The 23,023-nt window shown below is 39.4% G+C and overlaps 1 protein-coding gene across 1 annotated transcript in view; it reads right to left on the bottom strand.

The window, feature by feature from the left end:
* Positions 1–3,858: 3,858 nt before the first annotated feature.
* LOC122474210 (serine protease 55-like) overlaps positions 3,859–23,023 on the bottom strand; it is a 32,879-nt gene continuing 13,714 nt past the window's right edge. Inside the window, exons 2-6 of the mRNA XM_043565071.1 lie at positions 15,926–16,127; positions 6,376–6,568; positions 5,483–5,742; positions 4,348–4,490; positions 3,859–4,168 (exon numbers count right to left, since the gene is read on the bottom strand). Coding sequence (XP_043421006.1) covers positions 3,872–4,168; positions 4,348–4,490; positions 5,483–5,742; positions 6,376–6,568; positions 15,926–16,040 — 1,008 coding nt within the window. The 5' untranslated portion in view covers positions 16,041–16,127 and the 3' untranslated portion in view covers positions 3,859–3,871. The remainder of the gene's footprint in view (positions 4,169–4,347; positions 4,491–5,482; positions 5,743–6,375; positions 6,569–15,925; positions 16,128–23,023) is intronic.

The raw sequence follows: 23,023 nt of genomic DNA on the forward strand, positions 1-23,023 counted from the left end.
ATCTATAAAGATCTTATCAAACTCAACACCCAAAAAACAAATAATCCAGTGAAGAAATGGACAAAAGACATGAATAGACACTTCTCCAAAGAAGACATCCAGATGGCCAACCAACACATGAAAAAATGCTCAACATCACTCATCATCAGGGAAATACAAATCAAAACCACCATGAGATACCACCTTACACCTGTCAGAATGGCTAACATTAAGAACTCAAGCAGCAACAGATGTTGGTGAGGATGCGGAGAAAGAGGATCTCTTTTGCACTGTTGGTGGCAATGCAAGCTGCTGCAGCCAGTCTGGAAAACAGTATGGGGTTTCCTCAAAAAACTAAAAATAGAACTACCCTACCACCAGCAATTGCACTCCTAGGCATTTATCCACGGGATACAAGTGTGCTGTTTTGAAAGGGTACATGCACCCCCCTGTTTATAGCAGCACGATCAACAATAGCCAAAGTATGGAAAGAGCCCAAATGTCCATCGATGGATGAATGAATAAAGAAGTTGTGATATATATATACAATGGGGTATTACTTGGCAATCAAAAAGAATGAAATCTTGCCATTTGCAACTACGTGGATGGAACTGGAGGGTATTATGCTAAGTGAAATTAGTCAGAGAAAGACAAATATCATCTGACTTCATTCGTATGAGGACTTTAAGAGACAAAACAGATGAACACAAGGGAAGGGAAACAAAAATAGTATAAAAATAGGGAGGGGCAAAACAGAAGAGACTCATAAATATGGAGAACAAACTGAGGGTTACAGGAGGGGTTGTAGGAGGGGGATGAGCTAAATGGGTAAGGGACACTAAGGAATCTACTCCTGAAATCATTGTTGCTCTATATGCTAATTTGGATGTAAATTTTAAAAAATTAAAAATAAAATAAAATAAATGTTTTTGCAGAATTGAGGTGCCTGCGTGGCTCAATCAGTTGAGCATCTGACTCTTGATTTCTGCTCAGGTCATAGTCCCAGGATCATGGGATTGAGCCCTGTGTTGGGCTCTGCACTGAGCATGGAGCCTGCTTGCTTAAGATTCTGTCTCTCTCTCTCTCCCTCCCTCTCTCTGTCTCTCTCTTTCTGTCTCTCTTCCTCTCTCCCCTTCCCACGCATACTCTCTAAAATAAAAAATAATAATAAAAATAAAATAAAAACAAAAATTTTAAAAGAATGACTCAGAGAACTTCTTAATGAATATGCCTTGGACCTTACCCCTAGAGTGCCTAATTTTGTAAACCTGAGATAAAGTCCAGGAATCTGCATTTTTACCAGACATCCAGGTTAATTCTAGTGGGTATCTGAAACACTGTCCTAATATATAAGCAGCAAAATTAAGAGTAACCTCATAGATGCAAACCCCAAAGACCTTCCAGGGAAAACGTAATAGCCTGAGAAGACTAGAAACAGAACAGGGAAGTATCTCTCAATGGCATGACAGAGAAGATCTCACAAGTCCCTCCATCTGTAGGATAAAGGGCATCAATAAGAGTGGTGTTTTAGTATTATAAGGGCATTTCAGATTCCTTCTTTTTTATCATTTAATATTTGGTGTGAGTTACATTTTGTTGAACTCCAAAGAGAACTAGCCTATATTATGTTTTTCTCAGCAGCTCTAAGAGATGACACTTTATCAATGTGATGATTTCGTCTGTCAACTTGGGTACCTTATAGTACCTAGTTGTTTGGTAAAGCACAAGTCTAGATGTTGATGTGGAGGTGTTTTTTTTATTTTTTTTAATGTTTATTTTTGAGACAGGGAGAGACAGAGCATGAACGGGGGAAGGTCAGAGAGAGAGGGAGACACAGAATCCGAAACAGGCTCCAGGCTCTGAGCTGTCAGCCCAGAGCCCGACACGGGGCTCGAACTCACGGACTGCGAGATCATGACCTGAGCCGAAGTAGGATGCTTAACTGACTGAGCCACCCAGGCACCCCTGGTTTTTTTAAGATATGATTAACACTGAAATCAGTAGACTTTGAGTAAAACAGATTACCTTACATAATGTGGATGGGACTCATCTAATCAGTTAAGAGAAAATACTTAGGTCCCCTGAGGAGAAAGGAATTATTCCTCCAGACTTTCCTCAGACTCCTGACTGCAGCATCAATCTTTCCCTGGGCCTCCAGTCTTCTGGTCTCCCATACAGAGTTCAGACTTACCAGCCCCCATAATTGCATGTGCCAATTTATTCTATTCTATTCTATTCTATTCTATTCTATTCTATTCTATTCACTTATTTGAGAGAGAGAGAGAGAGAGAGAGAGAGAGAGAGAGCAGGGGAGAGGGGCAGGGGAGGAGGAAGAGAGGAGAGAGTCAGAGAGAGAGAGAGAGAGTGAGATAGAGAGAGAATCTTAAGTAGGCTCCACATGTATCACAGAGCCTGATGTTGGCTCAATCCCACTACACTGGGATACTGACCTGAGCTATAATCAAGGGATGGATGCCCAACCAACTGAGCCAAACAGGTGTCCCCCAATATCTTTCTTTTTTTAATGTTTATTTATTTTTTAGAGAGAGAGAGAGTGTGAGGGGGAAGGGGCAGAGAGAGAGGGAGACACAGAATCTGAAGCAGGCTCCAGGCTTGTGCTGACAGAGCCTGAAGTGGGGCTTGAACTCCCAAGTGGTACCCAGGGCTCGAACTCACATGCCTGCGATCATGACCTGAGCCGAAGTCACATGCTTAACCAACTGAGCCACCCAGGCGCTCTCCCCCCACCCAATTTCTTAAATAAAACTCTAGCTTTCTCCCTCCCCTGCCCTACACACAATTTTTTTTCTATTTTTCTGGAGAACTCTTAGTAAAATAATAATATCCCATGAAACTAATCACTATGAGACCCTCTAAAATATTCATAAATTTGGATGTGGCCATATGATTGTGACTCATACACATTTGAACACATGAACTTTACATCATTTACATCCTTATATCTTTCCAGAGCCTGATACACGTTCAGTATTCACAAGGTATCTGAATGAACTAATGTGTTTCTCTTTATGGACTCCAGTGGGACTGCATGTGGTTGATTGTCTTCTTTGCATCTGCTAATTCTGATCATGTCTATGCCAGGTAGACTTAACCAAGGAAGGACCTAGAAAAGACCCTATTACTCGTCTCTGATTTCACTTTATAGCCCTGATCTTTAAACATTGTCTCACAATTTTCTAAAAACAAATTCTTATACTTTGTATTATAATCTGGCCACACAAGCTATTCTGTTTCCTCTGACTTTCTTGCCTTGAATTTTTATCCTTTCTCATTTTATGAGTAATGACTTTGGCTACTCAAGAGTGGCCCTTATTCAGTTATCCATGTCTATGGAAAGGGAGGATTTTGCTGATTCCTCCAAGCCACTTCATTATGCTAACTTTTTATTTGGATATATTAAGGGGAGGGAAAGAAAGGTGTGGTCTTTAAGTCCCACATCATAATCATCCCACTTTCAACTCCAAACAGGACAAGAAACCCCTGATCATAACTCTACCATAGACCTTCCTTCATAAATGGCCCAGTAGATGAAAGCATTTGTACCTCAGATGGGGAGCTCTCTGTGTTGGGGGGTCTATGTAAAACACTGAGCTGACAGAATTAAAGCTGGTCATTAGCTAGGTTATATTGTGTTCTATAAGAGAAGTAAAAGAAGTTACTTAACAACACAAAATGTTGGGGTGATGAAAGACCTCTTTTTAGTGTTGTATTTGGTCTTTCTTCATTAGATTTGTGATATTTGGGAGAACTGAATCCATGTCTAACTTCCAGGGTCTAGCATAGAAGCTAACTCATAGTCTATGCTCCATTGATGCTTGTGTAAAGATGGGAGGGAAGAAAGGAGGAGGAGAAGTGAGGGTGGGTCTAAAGCTTAGTGATTTGATTTATCACCAGTAAATATGGTCACAAGCAACATTTGAGAACCCAAACCCAACAGTAAGGGATACTGTGGAACATGAGGCAGGGAGCTTCTCCAGGCTCCTGAGATGGTGTAGGCTTTTCTCTCCTTTTCTGTCTCTTCCTGGATCCATGGAATAAATTGAGCCACAGACACAAACATACCAGGCCTCCCCCTGAAGCCAGATCTTATGCCCCAACTGAAGACACCCACTTGGAAGAGCCTCTGGGTTCCATGGATAGTGCAGACCATAGGTGCCCCACTGTCTCCCTGAGAATGAGAGAATGAAGAAGGTACAGTCTGCAAGGAATCAACAGTAGCTCTAGCAAGAGGGCAGGATAAGAGGGTCCTAGTGGCATGTGTTAGGGGCTTCACTCCTGGGCTTTCTCCTGAGAACCTAGAAAGTGGAGGGGCATATGGAGGATGGGGCTGAGGTAGGGGCCAAGTACCTGGCAATTGCCTTTGGTGCCTGGTTCCTTCCAAGCACAAACCATGTTCCTGGAGAGCTGATCTACCCTCTTGCTGCATTCTCTCCAGCTAATCTGCAGCACTCTCATCTTCTGCAGGTACATGTTTAAGTTGTCATGTTGGTCTGGGAAATGAGGAAGCTAGTGTGAGAATGAGTGCCAAATCAACCGCTGAAGGTGACAAACCTATGAATGATCAGGGTTGAAGTCATGGAATGATGCAAACACTTAGCAAATCACAGTGTAGGAAGGCCTTAAAGGTGACCTAATGGAATGCTCCACTCAATCCAATAAGTGAATTCTTCATTTATGCTTATATTTATTCCTTTTGGGAAACTCATTTCCTCTGGAACAGCCTACTAACCCCCCTAGCACCAGATCCTGCCATAAAAACATAGGATGAGTTTTCTCCATGCCCCACCCCCCCCATCTCCCCACAGCCATGCTTGGTCCTTGTGCAGAGATTCAGAATAGCCCAGTTTCTTAGTGTTGTCCAATGTCTCTGCCAGGCCAGTGGAGGAACCAGGAAAATGACACACCTGTAAGAGCCAACTTGTGGAAGGTAAACAACTAATTCTAGAGGAACTTCTGGTCTTCCCGCCATCCTACTCCCACCCTCCCAGAGTTTCTCCCTGTTTGGCCAGCCTTGCGACCTGGGAAAGGAGTGGAGTCATTGATGACAAAGATTGGTTGGGGAATCACTGGCTCAGTTATCTCAGGATGATGGTCAACATGGACTTCATCAAATGATAAACATATTGGGAAGTTCACATTGTAAAATAGTCCATGGAGGAAGAATCCAAACTGGCTTTCTAAAGGCCTCTGGGCTCCAAAAAATGGTCACTCTCATGTTTTGAGATTCTTCTATATTCCAGGCTTTCATTAGGGACCTTACAAGTACAATTGCATCTAATTTAATCCACATAATGGATTTGAGGGTGACATTGCTGTCATTATACAGATGAGAAAAGGTAAAGGTGAGTAAGGTGAAGGAGCTAGCTAGCTCAAGGTCGCAAAGTTAGAGTAGTGAGGCCAAAATCTTCCAGAGCAACATGCTTTCTAGCCCAGGGAAGCCTAAATGTAAGCTTTCTATGGACTTTTAAGGGAAGGCGCATACCATATTCATAAGCTGTCACCCACTCTGCCATCCAACATCTGTCCCAGATCCTTTCCTTCTTCTGCAGGCAGATGGGCATTTTGAAGTTAGTGAATTTTACTGGTGTGGCAAGCAGGAGCAGGGAGAGATCACTGTCAAGGTGGGATGGTTTATAATCTTTGTGAATAATTATCTTCTGCACTTGCTTTCTCTCCAAGCGGACGTCGCTGAATATTCTGGTTCCCATGACCACAGTAACATTTCCCAATGCCATTTCTAACCTAAAAAATGAATATAATAACTCCAAACTATAATAATACTTACACTGTATTTCACACTTGTAGACAAATTTATCAACAGTACAATTTACAACTAAATATTGAAAAATCCAAAGCTGTGGATGTGCAGTGGCCTAGAGAGTGGCTAGAGACAAGAGTGGCAGAAGTCAGCAGCCCAGACTCTGAGCTAGTGAATAATCAGCCCAGGGAAATTTCCTGACTCAAGGAAATGGAATGAATCCATCCAAGATAATAGAATGTGAATTCCTTGACAACAAAGAGTTTGATTGTCTTGTTTACCACTATATCACCAGCACTTGGAATAGCACAATGGTAGGTGTTCATGAGTGTGTGTACAATGAACAAATACAGTGTATTGTCTACACATGTGGCAGACAGAAGGGAAGACTTGTACTTATTTTCCATTACTGGGTGCATAGCTACAACTAGAAGTCAACCTTTGGATATGGCTCACTTAGAAGGAGAAAGTGGGTGTAGAGAAGATACTTTCTGGTACAAAGCCAATGGGAACAAACTGGGTTCATAAGCCTTGTGCACTAACCCGTTAAGCTACCCGACCCAGACAAAAGGTAGAGAAGATTTGATGTAAATTAAGACAACGCTTCAGAAACTTACAGGGTTCTTGGGAAGCAATGTGCGGCTGTCAAAACCCACCACTGATGTATGATTGAGCCTCCACAGAGGTGTTTCCGTGAGATCTGGATACTCACTTGCCATGGGAACTCACCTTCCTGGACTTCAAACAATTCATGGAATCGTAACAATGATGAGTTTGAAAAGGCAGGTCGGTGGCCACATTGAACTTTGTCTGAAAGAGAAATGGAAGAGCCATTTGTACATAATGAGCACTGAGAAATCCTTTCTATCTAATATTCCCAGCATCTTCCTAGCTTAGACTAGTGCTAAAGTTGAGTGAAATAAGTAAGCAGGCACAGAGGGGACAGGTCTCAGAAAACACTAACAAAACACACCTCCAATGTCTGTCCCTCACATTCAAAAAGAGCCATGAGACCTGGAGAAGTCAGGGTGGAGATTCATTAGAGCTGTTAAGGGGTTGAGGTGACAATATGAAATGGCTAAAGATATGCAGGATCCATTCAGGAGATTGCAACCATGCAGAATTGGAAAAGGAAGAGTTAATACCAAGAATTTTAAACTATAACAGAGGAATAACTACAAAGGGCCAAGAGGACTCCAAGAATACCATAAAGTTAGGGGAGAGTGAAAGGACTCAACTTGGCAGGGGAGCTCCTCCCCAAGGTTGGGGTTTAGAAATCACTAGAGAATGTGTTTGCAGCCCAAGGGAAAATAGAAGTTTTTAAGTCCCTATTGCTATTAAAGCAGGAAACACCCCTCTGAAGTACAGCTGGAGTGAGGCTGGAACGTCCCTTCTAGTAACAAGTAGGCAAGAGCAGGTGGGAACTTAGGTGTCAAGAGACTGTTCATCAGCCAGGGGTGTCAATGTCTATGTTGGAATTGCTGCTGTGAGGGGGTGTAGGAGATTGGAAGGATTGGGGGAGCTGATCAAAGAAAAAGATATGACCACAAGGTGGCAGTAGCACACACATGCTTTATTTGAACAGGTCTGCATGCAGTAGAAGTCCATTAACAGCCTGAGATCATCCAGAAGCTAAGGAATGAGAGCTACCATCCAGAAGGGGAGGAGGACAAGGGAACTCCCAGGTGAAAGAGATCAGAGAAGGAGCTTAACATCTAGGTAATATTGCTCAGCGGCACAAATGGGAGTCTCTGAGTCAGAGAGCAATGAAGGGCAGCAGTGGTGTGGGGTGTTTATAATCACAGGCTTTATCATATCTATGACTAGCAGATATTGGATGCAGTTTCATGGGGTATGCAAGACAGGCAGGCTCTAAACATCTAAACTGCTTAGTTATGTTGAAAATAAATGGATGTGTAAAAAATTAAGTTTGGGACCAGCAGGCTTTGAGCTAATGGGTATCAGCTTGATATAAAGAAATAAACAATCTATCGTCTAGTAGACAAAAGCCATTTTGGGGGCCATTGATATAACAGCAGATCACTAAACAGGGGACAGGGCTCAAGCTTATAGAGGAACCATGGCAGGAGCCAAGCACTATTGGATGTCCTCTCCCTCTAACAGTCATATTGTAGGAGCAAGGAAAAGCAAACAGAAGCATGCCAGACAGAACCAGGAAAAATCACCTTCCTTCTGCAGTACCTTTCTAGTACTTTCTACTGAGGATAATTTTTGTTTTACAGGTTAATTAAGATATAACTGACATATAGCAGTGTGTAAGTTTAAGATGAACAGTGTGCTGATTTGATACATTTATATATTGCAAAATGATTACCACCATAGCATTAACATCTCCACCACGTCCCATTATTACCATTTCTTTTTTGTAGTGAGAACATTTAAGAACTCCCCTGTCAGCAACTTCCAAGTATGTAATACACTATTATTAACTATAATTACCATGTTATACATTATGTCCCCAGAATTTATTCATCTTCTAACTGGAAATATGTATCCTTTGACCAACCTTTCCCCATTTCTCTCACCCTAGGCCACTGGTAACTACAATTCTACTCTGTTTCTATGAGCTTGTTTTTTCCAGATTCCATATATAAGTGAGATCATAAAGTATTTGTCCTCCTCTATCTGAATTATTTCACTCAGCATAATGCCTCAGGGTCCATTCATATTGTTGCAAATGGCAGTATTTCCTTATTTCTCATGGGTGAATAATTATCCATTCATCCATTGAAAGACACTTAAGTTGTTTCCATAATTTAGATATTGTGAATAATGCTGAAATGAACATCAAAATACAGACATCTCTTTGAGATTCTGTTTTCATTTCCTTTGGATATATACCCAGATGTGGGATTGCTGGATCATACAGCACCTCTATTTGCAATTTTTAAAGAAAACTCCATTCTGTTTTCCATAGTGGCTGCATTAATTTACATTCCTTCCAACAGTGCACAAGGGTTCCCTTTTTTCTACATCCTTGTGAATACTTTTTATCTCTTGTCTTTTTGGTAAAAGCTATTCTAGCAGGTGTGAGGTGATATCTAATTGTGGTTTTGATTTGCATTCTCCTCATGATTAGTAATGTCAATGTATCTATTCATGTTTCATGTGTCTAGTTGACCATTTGTATTTCTTCTTTGGGAAAATGTCTGTTCAGTCCCTCTCTCCATTTTTTAAACAAAAAAAATTTGGCTATTAAATTATATATTTATATTCTTTTTTTTAAAAAAATTTTTTTTCAACGTTTATTTATTTTTGGGACAGAGAGAGACAGAGCGTGAACGGGGGAGGGGCAGAGAGAGAGGGAGACAGAATCGGAAACAGGCTCCAGGGTCCGAGCCATCAGCCCAGAGCCTGACGCGGGGCTCGAACTTACGGACCGCGAGATCGTGACCTGGCTGAAGTCGGACGCTTAACCGACTGCGCCACCCAGGCGCCCCTTATATTCTTTATATATTTTGGATATTAAGCCCTTACTGGGTATTTGATTTGCAAACATTTTCTCCCATTCAGTAGGTTGTCTTTTAGTTTGTTGACTTTTTCTTTTGCTGAAGCATTTTAGTTTGCTATAGTTACTCTTATTAATGTTTCCTTTGATTGCTTGTGTATTGGGGGTCACAACCAAAAAATTTTTGTGAAGACCAATGTCACAGAACTTTTCCCTTTGTTTTCTTATAAGAGTTTTATTGATGTTTAAGTCTTTAGTCCATTTCAAGGGAATTTTGGTGTGTGGTATAAGGTATTCATTCATGTAATCACCTAGTTTTCCCAGAACCATTTATTTAAGAGACTGTTTTTCCCCACTGAGTATTCTTGGCTCTGTGTCAAATATTAGTTGACTACATATGTGAGAGTTTATTTTGGGGCTGTCAATTTTTTCCCACTGGTCTTTGTGTCTGATTTTATTCACTATAGCTTTGTGTGATGTCTCCAAGTTTATTCTTTCTCAGAATTGCTTTAGCTATTCAGGGCCTTTGGTGATTCCATACAAATTTTAAGATTTTTCCTATTTCTGAGAAAAATGTTGTTGGAATTTTGATAGAGATTACATTGCTTCCATAGATGATTTTGAGTAGTATGGAAATTTTAACAATATTAATTCTGATCCATAAAAATGGGCTATTTTTCCATTTGTTTGTCTTCAATTTTTTTCATCAAAGCCATAGTTTTCAGTGTAGAGATATTTCACCTTTTTGGTTAAATATATTCCTATTTTTTGATGCTACTGTGAATGGGATTATTTTATTTCATTCTCAGATATATTATTGTTTGTCTATGGAAATGCAACTGATTTCTGTGTGTTGATCTTGTATCCTGAAAGTTTACTGAATTAATTGATTGTTTTTTTGGTGGAATATATGTATTTTCTATATATAAGACTACATTATCTGCAAACAAGAAAATTTTACTTTTTCCTTTTTAGTTTGCAAGCCTTTTATTTTATTTTATTGCCTGATTTTTCTGGCTAGAACTTCCAGTGCCTTGTTGAGTGAGAATGGGTACGTTTGTCTTGTTCCTGGTCTTAAGAGGAAAAGCCTTCAATTTTTCTCCATACTCCATTGAGTATAATATTAGCAGTGGGTTTGTCATATATGGCCTTTATCATGTTGAGGAATGTTCCTTCCATACCCAATATGTTGAGCATTTGTATAATGAAATGATCATGTGTTTTGTCAAATGCTATTTCTGCATCTATTGAGATTTTTATCTTTCATTCAATTAATGTGGTGCGTCACATGTATTGATTTGTGAACCTTTCTTTCATCCCAGGGATAAGTACCACTTGATCATGGTGTATCCTTTTAATGTGGTATTGATTTTGGTTTGATAATATTTTGTTGAAAATTTGTATATCTAAATTCATTAGGGATATTGGTCAGAAGTTTTTTTTTTTTTTCTCTTATATCATCCTTAGGTGGCTTTGGTATTAGAGTATACTGGCCTTGTGAAATCAGTTTGGGAATATAATGAAATAATACAACTAGAGTTTTAAATAATTTTTTTCAGATGAAATTTATTTTTTTTTCAACGTTTATTTATTTTGGGGACAGAGAGAGACAGAGCATGAACGGGGGAGGGGCAGAGAGAGAGGGAGACACAGAATCGGAAACAGGCTCCAGGCTCTGAGCCATCAGCCCAGAGCCCGACGCGGGGCTCGAACTCAGACCGCGAGATCGTGACCTGGCTGAAGTCGGACGCTTAACCGACTGCGCCACCCAGGCGCCCCCAGATGAAATTTAACTGAGGTAAAAATGGCCCTCATAAATTAAATAAAAAGTATTATGTCCCTGTGTCTAGTGAATTCAGCTGATGTAACTTAAGCAAAGCCATGTCCCATACTTGAGGACCTTGTTGGGTGCTTATTCCCCAATAAGTACCTCTGAAAGTCACTTCTTGTTTTTCATGTTAGTTGTAGAGGCCACCAAATACATGACCTAAATATGTGTGTAAAATTCATACTTAAATTTGTAATTTTAATTTTATGCTAAAACTTTATATTATTAATATTCTAGATTCTATTGTGTGTTAATAACCACTGGGAATGGATTAAAATTATCTAAAAATTCCTCACAAAGTTGTTGAAACATCTAAATGTGATTCAATGTAAAACTCAAACTAAAGTATTTTCATCAAAACATGTCAGTATGCTTTATAAGTTCTTATTGAAATCCAGAAAATATTTAAAAAAATAGAAACCAACTACTCTCGTATTAAAGTTTTTTTTTTAATTTTATTTTTTATTTTGTATGGAAGTTTTAACAGTCAACTGTTTTAAGATGTATGTTCTGTTAATTCCAAATATTATTTAGGTTACATTTTATGGTATTCTTAAGTGGCTTTTAAATATTAGCTTACTAAGGGTGCTTGGGTGGCTCAGTTGGTTAAATGTCTGACTCTTGATTTTAACCCAGGTCATGATCCCAGGGTCATGGGGTTGAGCCCTACATCAGGCTGTGCACTGAACATGGAGTCTGCTTAAGATTCTCTCTCTCTCTCTCTCTCTCTCTTTCTCTCTCTCTCCCTCCTTTGAGAGGGAGACAGAGAATATGAAGCAGTCTCCAAGACCTGAGCTGTCAGCACAGAGTCTAACATGGGGCTCGAACTCAGGAGCCACAAGATCATGACCTGAGCCAAAGATCATGACTGAGCCACCCAGGTACCCTGATACATTGCATTTCCATTTTTATTTGTTTTGAGATATTAAATTTTCTCTTTTGATTTCTTCTTTAACCCATTGGTTGTTCAGAAGTGCACTGTTTAGTTTCCACGTATTTGTAGATTTTCCATCTTTCCTTTTCTTCATTTCTAACTTCATTCCATTGTGGTCAGAAAAGGTAGTTGATATTATTTCAATGTTCTTAAAACTTCTAAGATTTTTTTTTTGTGTTTTATCATATAATCTATGCTACAGAAGGTCCCCTGTGCACTCCGGAAAAATATGTGTTCTGCTTATGTTTGATAAAACATTCTATATATGTCTACTAAGTTTATTTGTTCTGGATTATGATTCAATTCCAATGTTTTCTTTTGATTTTGTCTGGGTGTCCTATCCATTGTTGACAGTGGGATGTTAAATTCTCCTATTGTTAATTACATGTCTATTTCTCTCTTTGTATCCATTAGCATTTGTTTAATATATTCCAGTGCTGCAATGGTGGGTGCATATATATTTACTATTGCTATATTTCTTGATGTATTGACTTTTTATTTTTATTTATTTTTATTTCTTTATTCTTCTTTTTTCTTAATTAAATATAATTCATTGTCAAATTGGTTTCCATACAGCACCCAGTGCTCATCCCAACAAGTGCCCTCCTTAATGCCCATCACACACTTTCCCCTCTCCCCCACTCCCATTAACCCTCAGTTTGTTCTCAGTATTTAAGAGTCTCTTATGGTTTGCCTCCCTCCCTCTCTGTAACTTTTTCCCCCCTTCCCCTCCCCCATGGTCTCTGTTAAGTTTCTCAAGATTCACATACGAGTGAAAACATATGGTATCTGTCTTTCTCTGCCTGACTTATACTTTTTAATCATTATATAATACCCTTCTTTATCTCTTGTTATCTATTTTGGCCTAAGGTATATTTTGTCTAATGCAAGTATGGCTACCTTCACTTTTCTTTTGTTTTCCACTTGCATGAAATCTCTTTTTCCATCCTTTTACTTTGAGTCTAGGTGTGTATTTAGAGATAAAATGAGTTTCCTGTAGGCAGCATATAGTTAAGTCTTCTTTTTTTTTTAATCCATCCAGACATTCTGTGCCTTTCCATTAATTAATTTAATTCATTTCATATTTAGAGTGACTGTTGACATATAAAGACGTACTACTGCCATCATATCATTTGCCTTTTGGTTGTTTTGTATCTCCATTGTATCTTTTCCCCTGTTTCTGTCTATCTTTGTAAAGTGGTGGTTTTCCCTGGGGATTTGGTCAGTCTCTCCTTTTTTTATGTTCTGTGGCTCTACTCTAGGTTTTTAGTTTGTGGTTACTATGTGGCTTACATAAAACACTTCATATAAAAAATCTTGATAGCACCTAATCTTCATTTGGCTATAAAAGTTCTACCCTCTTACCCCTTTAATTTTATATTTTTAATGTCACAATTTACCTTTTCTTATTCTGTGAAATTCATCGAGAAATTATAGTAGCTATAGTTATTTTTAATGCTCTTTTCCTTTAGCCTTTATAATATAATTAACACTGCACTCTAATATAGAGTGCCAGTTTCCTAATTCTGACTGTTTTTCACCTTTGCTAGAGTATTGTATACTTTCATTTGCTTTTATGTCACTGATTAGCATTTTTGTTTTTTTTTTCATTTCAGACTGGAGGACTCTTTTCAGCATTTCTTACAAGGCAGATCTAGTGGTGGTGTACTTTCTCAGCTTTTGTTTGTCTGACAAAGGCTTTATTTCTCTTTCATATCTGAGGGATACCTTGCTGGATAAAGTATTCCTGGCTGGCAAGCTTTATCTTTCAACACTTTGAACATGTTGTTCCACTCTCTCCTGGCCTGTAGATTTTCTGCTGAGAAATCTGAAGATAGATGAATGAGGGTTCCTTTGTAGGTTACTTTCTTTAAAAAAAAAAAAATCTTGAACTCTACCTTGTTTGTACATAAAATTTGAAACTAAATGGGTTGCATATCTAAATGTAAAATATGAATAATAAGCTTCTAGAAAATAACATAAGAAAATATATTTATCAACTTGGGATGAGGAAAACGTTAATTTAAGACAAAATCATATAAATGCTGGAATAATGGCAGCTAACAAATTTTCAGTATTTACAAGGTGCCTGGCACTGTCCTCAGAAGTTTATGCATATTTAACCCTCACAGTAACCTTAATATTACCATTTTACAGATGGAGAAATGAATACAAAGATATTTAGTAATTCATTCTGAGATGACATAGCAAGTATGTGGAGGAAATGTAATTAGTTGCAGACAATCTAACTTCAGAGCTCACATTATTCTACAGGTCTGATTGTGTTTATAATCTGGGATGAGAAGATCTTTCTAGCACATCAAATAAAAGCTAAGAACCATAAGTAAAAATATTGATGAACTTTTACATAAATTTAAAACTGTTACATTTTGTCCAAAATAGAGTTTGAAGAGTGTTGAAGAATTAGGAGAAAATGTTTTGCAGCACACATAAGAGACAAAGGGCTAATGTCATTAAAATTTTTTTTTAAAGTTCCTACAAACCAGTTTACAATACCCATTCAAGTAGGAAAAATGAGAAAACTATAGGAACTGGTAATTATCAAAAGAATAAACCAAAAATGTTACAAATAAGGAAAATGTTACAAATACAATGTTTACAAATGTAAAGGGTGGTCTTGTGACCAGATACATTTCAGAAATACCAGATTAAATAAAATTATTCTATTTTCTTTACAGTGAGATTTCTCATAACTTTTACTTTGTGAGTATCCACTGTGACTCTACAGAAATCTTGTCTAACCATAAGCTTCTAATAGGACAAGGGGTCTACAGAACATACTTGAAAATGCTGCATTCATTTACTTGTTCTTATAATAATAGTCCTATAACTTTTCCTACTTTATGAGATTACATAATCTAATACAGGTTGTCTAAATTAATAAGGTCTTTATTCCACTGTGGTCCCAGCACTATGCTGGGCTCAGAAAGGTGCTTAATACATTTACAAAGAGGGGAGTGGAGTCTGGAGAAGCAGAGGCAATTGCTAATGTTACTCCAAGTCTCTTATATTTCCAGATCCTGGGGGATCATTTTAAATGGCATTATTCACTCAGCCCAAAATATCTACTTTGGTTAATCAGTTGTGATCTCCTCATTTCCTGAGCCATTTGCTCTAACTCAACCTTCCTCAGAATTCTACATCAACTCTACGGGAACCAGGTAAGAGGTTGCAGGCCTCTCTCCATCCTCTGCTCTGTTAGCCTGGCACAGACCTGACTCTTCTTGGGCATGCCCCTTGAGTGCCATGAGCAGTGGAATTAGAAGCTGGAGCATCTTCTTTTCATTCCAGTCCAGAATTGCTCAACCTATGCCTCTAGCCAAAGCTGATAAAGTGCCAGCTGCAACTGTTTCAGTTGGGGCCATCACAAATACATGGCCAAGCTGGTCCTGGGTGACATCATAGTAAGCCTGGGGTTAGAGAGGAAACAGGGGATGCAGGAAAGCCTGGCTTAATGAATCTGTGTGACCAATCCTTCCCTGTATTCCCTGTGCAGTGGGGAATAAAGAGATACCATGTTAGGCAAACTTTAATCTGCACACTCCCTTCCCACTTTTGACTCTGAGCCTCTTGAGGAGCCACATAGTCTACCATTTGCTTTGGCATCAAAACTTCCTTAGGTAAGTTTTCATATGTTTTATCTCAAAGACCTCTCTGACTTTTTAGAATATTTAACTGTCTTGTGACATTAATGGGGAGAGTGGTGGAGTGAAAGTATGTCATATAGTCACATATGCATGAAAAGATTACTCTGAGTATAACACAGAGATTATCTTAGAGAGGATGAAACTAGAAAAGAGAATAAAATTTAAGAAGTGGCTCCAGAAATGCAGATGAAAGATGGTGGTGGCCTAAAATAGTAAAGAGGGTGGGTGTATTAGCATGCCAAAGTTACCATAACAAAGTATCACATACTGGGTGGCTTAAACAGCAGAAATTTCTCAGTTCTGGAGGCGAAGTCCCAGGTCAAGTTTGTCAGCAGGATTGGTTTCCTTCTGAGGGCGATAATGGAAGAGTCTGTTCCAGGCATCTCCCCTTGGTGTGCAGATGGCCACCCTCTTGCTGCCTCTTCACATGGTCTTCTCTCTGTGGACACGTACTCCTGGTATCTCTCCCTCTTTTTGAAAAAATTTTATTTTAATTCCAGTGTAGTTAACATACAGTGTTATATTAGTTTCAGGTGTACTATATAGCAATTCAACACTTTTAGACATGATCCAGTGCTCATCACAAGTACACTCCTTAATCCCCATCACCTCTTTCAACCATCCCCCACCTATGTCCGCACTGGTAACCATCTTTCTCTGTTTATAAGAACACAAGTCATATTGGATTAGACCTAATTTTAACTTAATCATCTCTTTGAAAACCTTACCTCCAAATATGGTTACATTCTGAGGTACTGGGAGCTGGGACGCCAACATACAAATTTTAAGAGGGACACAGTTCAGCCTGTAACAGTGGAGTTACCAAGAAACAGATGCAATTGAGAGATACTAAAGAGGTTGACTATAAAAGTAATGTGATTGATGAGCTATACAGGATGAACAGGCAGATACAAGTAGGGGTAGAAGTGTCAGTTGGAAAGTTATCCATCTATTGAAATCACCGGAATGAATGAGATTGTCCACTCAGAAAGTGTGGAGAGAAAAGCAAAGAGGGCCTAGGTCTGAGCCTGGAAGAACTGCCCACATTTACCATCATACAGAGGAAGCAGAGCTGGAAAAGGAGGCTGGCAATTGTCCAAAGTACTATAGGAAAATAAGAAGAGGGTGTTTATTGTGCAAAATAGGACTAGAATGTTCCAAAGAGGAGCAATGCCTCCTGATTAAAGATAACCCCTCCACGTGTCCTCTGAACGTCGCCATCCTCCCACATCCTTAGGAATCTGATATTATCAACTATATACTCCCTTCCTCGTCCTCATGCTCCTTTTCTCTTCCACATCTTTCTCATCCCCATTTAAATGTGTTCAAGTCATTTCCACCTTAAAACCTTCTAAACAAACTACAGTCTCAAAATGCTCTCCCTCTACTCTGACTTACTCTATAGCTACCACACTATCTCTTCCCAGGTACAACAGTCTTTGTAAAGAATTTAAAGAATGACTATATGAGAGGTTGAATAAGGAAGTGCCAACTGCCTAAAGTAGCTGTTGTCTACAAGTAAAATAAGAACTCCTATTTTCCTTTATTCTCACAACAGTTCTGATATCAGATGTGTGGGTTTTTTCCACATCAAACAATTCTCCAGCTTTTAGTGGATATTGAATGGGTGTTCTACAGTTGAACTCAATTCTGACAACTAACTACCTGGAGTTAGTGCAGACCCCACAGGTTAAGGGCCAGTCCCACAACACTGCATCCACTTCAGATGCCAATCACAAATCTAGGTTGTCACTTACACTTCTGACTGACCCTCTATATATAAATCAGGAGTTCCTACGACCCCCCCCCCCTCAGTTTCAATAATTTGCTAGAATAGCTCACAGAACTCAGTAAAGTGCTTGGCTCACTATTACTAATTTATTATAAAGAATACAACTCAGGAATTACCGAATGGAAAAGATACATAGAACAAGGTATGGGAAGGGACATGGAGTTTTCAGGCCCTCTCTAGGTATGCCCCTGTTCCAGCACCCTCATATGTTCACCAACCCAGATGTTCTCTGAGCTCCTTCAGTTAAGGTTTTTATGTTGGCCTCATTATGTAGGCATGATTGACTAAATCACTGGCCACTGGTGATTAATTCAATCTCCAGCTCTGGGGCGGTAAGTTCTAACCTTCTAATCAGGAGATCTTTTAATCAGGAGATCAGTTCTCTATCCTAGGGGGTTTTTCAAGTCACCATATTAACATAAACTCAGGTGTGGTTGAAAAAGGCTCGTTATGGATCAAAAAAGAGACACTCCTTTCTTCTTTATCACCTGAGAGCTACTTTAGGGGCCACGACGAGAACCACATATTAAAACAAAGATGCTTCTATTGTTCTTGGACTTAATAAATTACAAAGATTTTAAGGGTTCTGGCCAGGGACCCAGATGAAGACCACAACATATATTTCTTATTATATTACAAGATTACAACAATATTCCTCAGTTACCTACAAGAATCCCCAGTTACCTGCAAGTCTCCCTAGCTACCTAGAAGGCTTTCCAATTATGTACAAGTCTTGCTCCCTCCTTCCTTAAGGTCTCTTCTGTCACCTTGTCAGTTAGACCTCCCCAAACACTCTGTTAAAAACACCTGCTACCTTCCCCAATCTGCACTCCCTATACTCTTTCCCTGCTTTATTTTCCTATAGCACTTATGATCATCTGATAGAGTCTATATCTTCAGGATTTATTTAATTTCTGTCTCTTCCACCATACTATAACCTTAGTGAGGGCAAGGGCTTTTCATTTTGTATTTATTCCTACATCCCTAGTTCTTAGAGAATTGCTTGGTACATATTAGACAATAAATAGTTGGAATGAATGAATGAATGAATGCCCTGAGAACAAAGGCTGGCCTCCCACTCAAGGTAGTTTGACATGGGAAGGGTGTGCTTTTTCCTGATGAGTTGTATTATCTTGAGCAAGTCAAAGTTTTTTCCTCTCTCCTCATAGGTTTTTCCAGAGGATGAGCCAAAATAATGTGAAAATTAACTATGGTTATATGTCTAAAAGCACAATGTGGAGTAGTAATGGACTTGGAGCTGGGAAGAACTGGGTTTGGATCCTGGCATATTTAGAGTAATTAGTCAGCATTCTTCAGGTAAACAGAACCAATAAGCTATTATATATCAAACATGTAATGATTTATTATTATAAGGAATTGGCTCATGCAATTATGTAGGCTAAGAAGTCCCATTATCTGCCATCTGCAAACTGGAGACCCAAGAAAGCCATTGATGTAGTATGAAGCCAGAGAGCCAGAAGGCCAATGGTGTAGTTCTAGTCCAAGTCCAAATGCCTGAGAAACAAGAAAAATGGTGATGTAAGTTCTACTCCAACTCTAAAAGCCTGAGATCCAGAGGGTTAATTGTGTAAGTCGGAGGGCCGAAGGTTGATGTCACAGCTCACATAATCAAGCAGAGAGAAAAATTTCCCCTCTTCCACCTTTTTGTTTTATTCAGGCCTTCAAGTGATTGGAAAATGTCTGCCCACATTGGGAAGGGCCATCTTCTTTATTCTATGGACAAATTCAAATGCTAATCTCATCTGAAAACACCCTCACAGACACACTCAGAAATAATGTTTAACTAAATATCTGGGCACTCCATGATCCAATCAAGTTAGCACATAAAATTAACCCCTAGATCCAGTAACTTGTGATCTGGTCTGGTTCCTTAACTTGTCCTAGGTTGCTTTCTTCGCTGTGAAATGAGGAAAGGAGATAACTTGGTCTAGTTTACAGAGTTGTTCTCCAGATTAAATGTGATGGGAAATGCAAAACCTTGACATGCAGGAAACCATCAGAACAAGCCAGTGCCTTATCCTTCCACAACACCAGGTACCTCACTCAGAATCCAAGAGGGTTAGATGTAAAGATGACCTCAGAGACTGTATACCTAGGACAATGATCATGATCTTCCCCTGACCAAAAATGCAAAGTTGGTGATTAACTTGTAAACTGGGCTCCAGAACACTACTGCATCATCACAGTAAGCATCTTTGGGATGCATTACAATGCAGTTGTGGACTGCATGTGTGTATCCCCCTCCAAATTCATTTGTTGAGACCTAACTCCAATGTGACAGGATTTGGAGGTGATAATTAGATAATTAGGTCATGAAGGTGGAGTCCTCGTGAATTGGATTAGTGTCCTTATAAGAGACAGGGAGAGATCTCTCACTTGCCATGTGAGGACCCACTGAAAAGGCAGCTGTTTGAAAACCATGAAGAGAGCCCTAAGAACCAACCATACTGGCACCCTGAGTTTGGATTTCCAACTTCCAGAACTATGAGATAGAAATATCTGTTGATTAAGTCACTCAGTCTAGGGCACATGTGGGCCTTGAATAACATGGATTTTTAACTGCACAAGTCCACTTACACATATTTTTTCCAATAAATGCTGTGGAAAAATTTTTGGAGATTTGCAAAAATTTGGAAAAACAGACAAATTGCATAGCCTAGAAATATCAAAAAAATTTAAAAATTTGGTGTGCCACAAATGCACAAAATATATGTATATACTAGATTATTTTATCATTTACTGCTATAAAATACACACATATTTCTTACAAAAGGTTAAAATTTGTCAAAGCATAGGCACACAAAAATTATAGACCATACATGGAACAATTCACAGTCAAATAAGAAATAATAAGTAAACATAAACATGCAGTATTAAATCATAACTGCACAAAATTAACCATACTGTATACTGTACTACTGTAATAATTTCATAACCATCTCCCATTGCTATTGCAGTGAGCTCCAGTGTTGGGAGTATCCACTTAAAATGCTGTGATGCCAATTATTTCCATGTAAGCTGTTGTCTTTCCAGCAAATTTTATATTGCAGTAAAAAGTGATCTCTCATGGTTCTTGTGTATTTTTAATTATGTTTAGTGCAATACTGTAAACCTTGAGTAACACTATGCACCCATATGAAGTGTTACTAGTAATACTGATAGTGATCCCAAGAAGCAGAAAAAAAGTCATGACATTACAAGAAAAAGTTTCTTTCAAATGTATCATACGCTGACATGTGCAGCTGTGGTTGCCCGCCATTTTCAAGATAAATGAATCCAGCATAAGGACGTTTGTAACAAAAAGAAATGGAAATCCGTGAAGACATCACTGCAGCTATGCCAGCAGGTGCAAAAATCTTGAACTTTTTGGGGCGCCTGGGTGGCGCAGTCGGTTAAGCGTCTGACTTCAGCCAGGTCACGATCTCGCGGTCCGTGAGTTCGAGCCCCGCGTCGGGCTCAGGGCTGATGGCTCGGAGCCTGGAGCCTGTTTCCGATTCTGTGTCTGCCTACTCTCTGCCCCTCCCCTGTTCATGCTCTGTCTCTCTCTGTCCCAAAAATAAATAAACGTTGAAAAAAAAAAAAAAAAACAAAATCACTCTGTGCTCACTCACCTTAAAAAAAAAAAAATCTTGAACTTTTTGCAAAGTGCCTTTTTATCTCATATTAAAAATGCAGCTTTCATATGGGTGCAGGATTACTATAAGAAAGGCATGCCTCTAGCTTCTAATATGATTTCAGGAAAAGCAATGTCATTACATAACAACAAAGCAAAAGGAAGGTGAAGGATCTAAAGCTGGTGAATTTAATGCCAACAAAGGATAGTTTGATAATTTTAAAAAGAGGTTTAGATTAAAAAATGTCAAGATAACAGGAGAGCAGCTTCTGCTGACCAAGAAGCAGCAGATGAGTTCCTAGATGGCATTAAGAAAAGGACACCCACCAGAAGGAGCCAAGATGGCGGAACAGCATGGAAATTTTTTGTGTGTCTCGCATCCATGTAATACAGCCAGACCGACACTAAACCATCCTGCACATCTAGAACACTGATTGGAGGATTAACACAACAATCTGCACAACCTGAACCACAGAATTCACCAGGTATGCAGCGCTGACCAGTGAACTTGGGGAGTGAGAAGCTGCGGGAAGGGAGGTGCTTTTGCGGGTGGAGAGAGGATGGAGACCAGGGGGAGAACACAGGAAAAGCACCCCTCCCCAAAAGCAGCTGGAGAGAAAGTAATAAATTGGAAATAGCCGCAGGGACTAAACTAAAAAGGGAGAAAGGAGAAAGGAGAGGGTTGGAATTCCATTAAGACTGTAAACAAGGGAAGTGCAAAGGCTGCAACTCCACAGCTAGATACCTGGCAGTGCTCTGGTGGGAAGGGTGTATCCCCAGGAACAGAGTGGGGTCTGGGAGGTTCTCGGGCCACACGGAGAAAGGTGGTTCCACTGCTGGATGGACATTTGGTAGAGACTGTTGAAGCCACCTGGTCCCAGAAGACCCCAGAAAATGGCTACAATTGCTGGTGCTGGAAAAGGGTTATTAAGGGTGAAGCCTGGTGCCAGCTGTGTGCTGTGATTTTCCATAATCCCTGAAATGCTGCTGCTACACAATCTCTTGAACTTTTTCTGGGGCAGGCTGGCACCTGACACAGTCTCGGGGCACCGGCAGCAGAAGGCTCCAGCAAGCGTTTGTGGGTACAGCCAATGTTCGGCCATTGCTCATTCAGCCATTGCTTGGTGAGACCCTCCCACAGAGGGGCGGAATGGGTCAAAGCCGCAGTCTTTCAGAAGTAAGGGGCCAGGGAAGGCAGCCACATCTGAGACAAAACTTGGGAGAGAGGTATTGCCTGGGGCTTGGTCATGGAGAGTGAAAAAAGGGGGAGTGGACAAGAGCTGAAGACAGAGGATGGGTGCACGATTGCTGATCCAGAACAGACTGGGTACATGGGTGACGTCATTTTCACCACTCCCATGCATGCGCATACGCACCTGCAAGCCTCACAACAATCCACCCCAGTAGGCTAGCATAGCCATCTAGTAAAGAACAGAGCCATTGCACTGAGCCCCGCCCAACTGGGCCAACCTCGCTCTTCAAGAACACAAGTCTCACCTCCTACGTAGTTTATGGACTATAAAGCACTTCATAGTCTGACTTCTAGGGGAAAAGGAAGTAATTTCAGTCCTGTTTCAATCTATTAGCAGGTCCATCTATTCGATTTTCTTTTTTTTTCCCTCTTTTTCACTTCTTTTCTTTTTCTTGAATACACAAAAAGTAAAAATTCATTTTTATTTTCAATTTTTATTAAAAATATTTTTCTTTATTTTTTTACTGTATTTTTTACTTTTGTGTAAATTTTTTCAAATTCTATTTTACTTCCATCATTTTATTTTAGTCTACTACAGTGTATTCACTTTTTCAAATTTTCAAATGATTTCTTTTTTCTTTTTTTTTCTCTTTTTGTCTCTTTTCTTGAATATAGAAAAAGAAAAAATTCATTTTTATTTTCAATTTCTAGTAAAATACTTTTCTTTAATTTTTTTCTACTATATTCT

This window comes from Prionailurus bengalensis, chromosome B1 (genome assembly GCF_016509475.1).
Source record: "Prionailurus bengalensis isolate Pbe53 chromosome B1, Fcat_Pben_1.1_paternal_pri, whole genome shotgun sequence".
Taxonomy (NCBI): domain Eukaryota; kingdom Metazoa; phylum Chordata; class Mammalia; order Carnivora; family Felidae; genus Prionailurus; species Prionailurus bengalensis.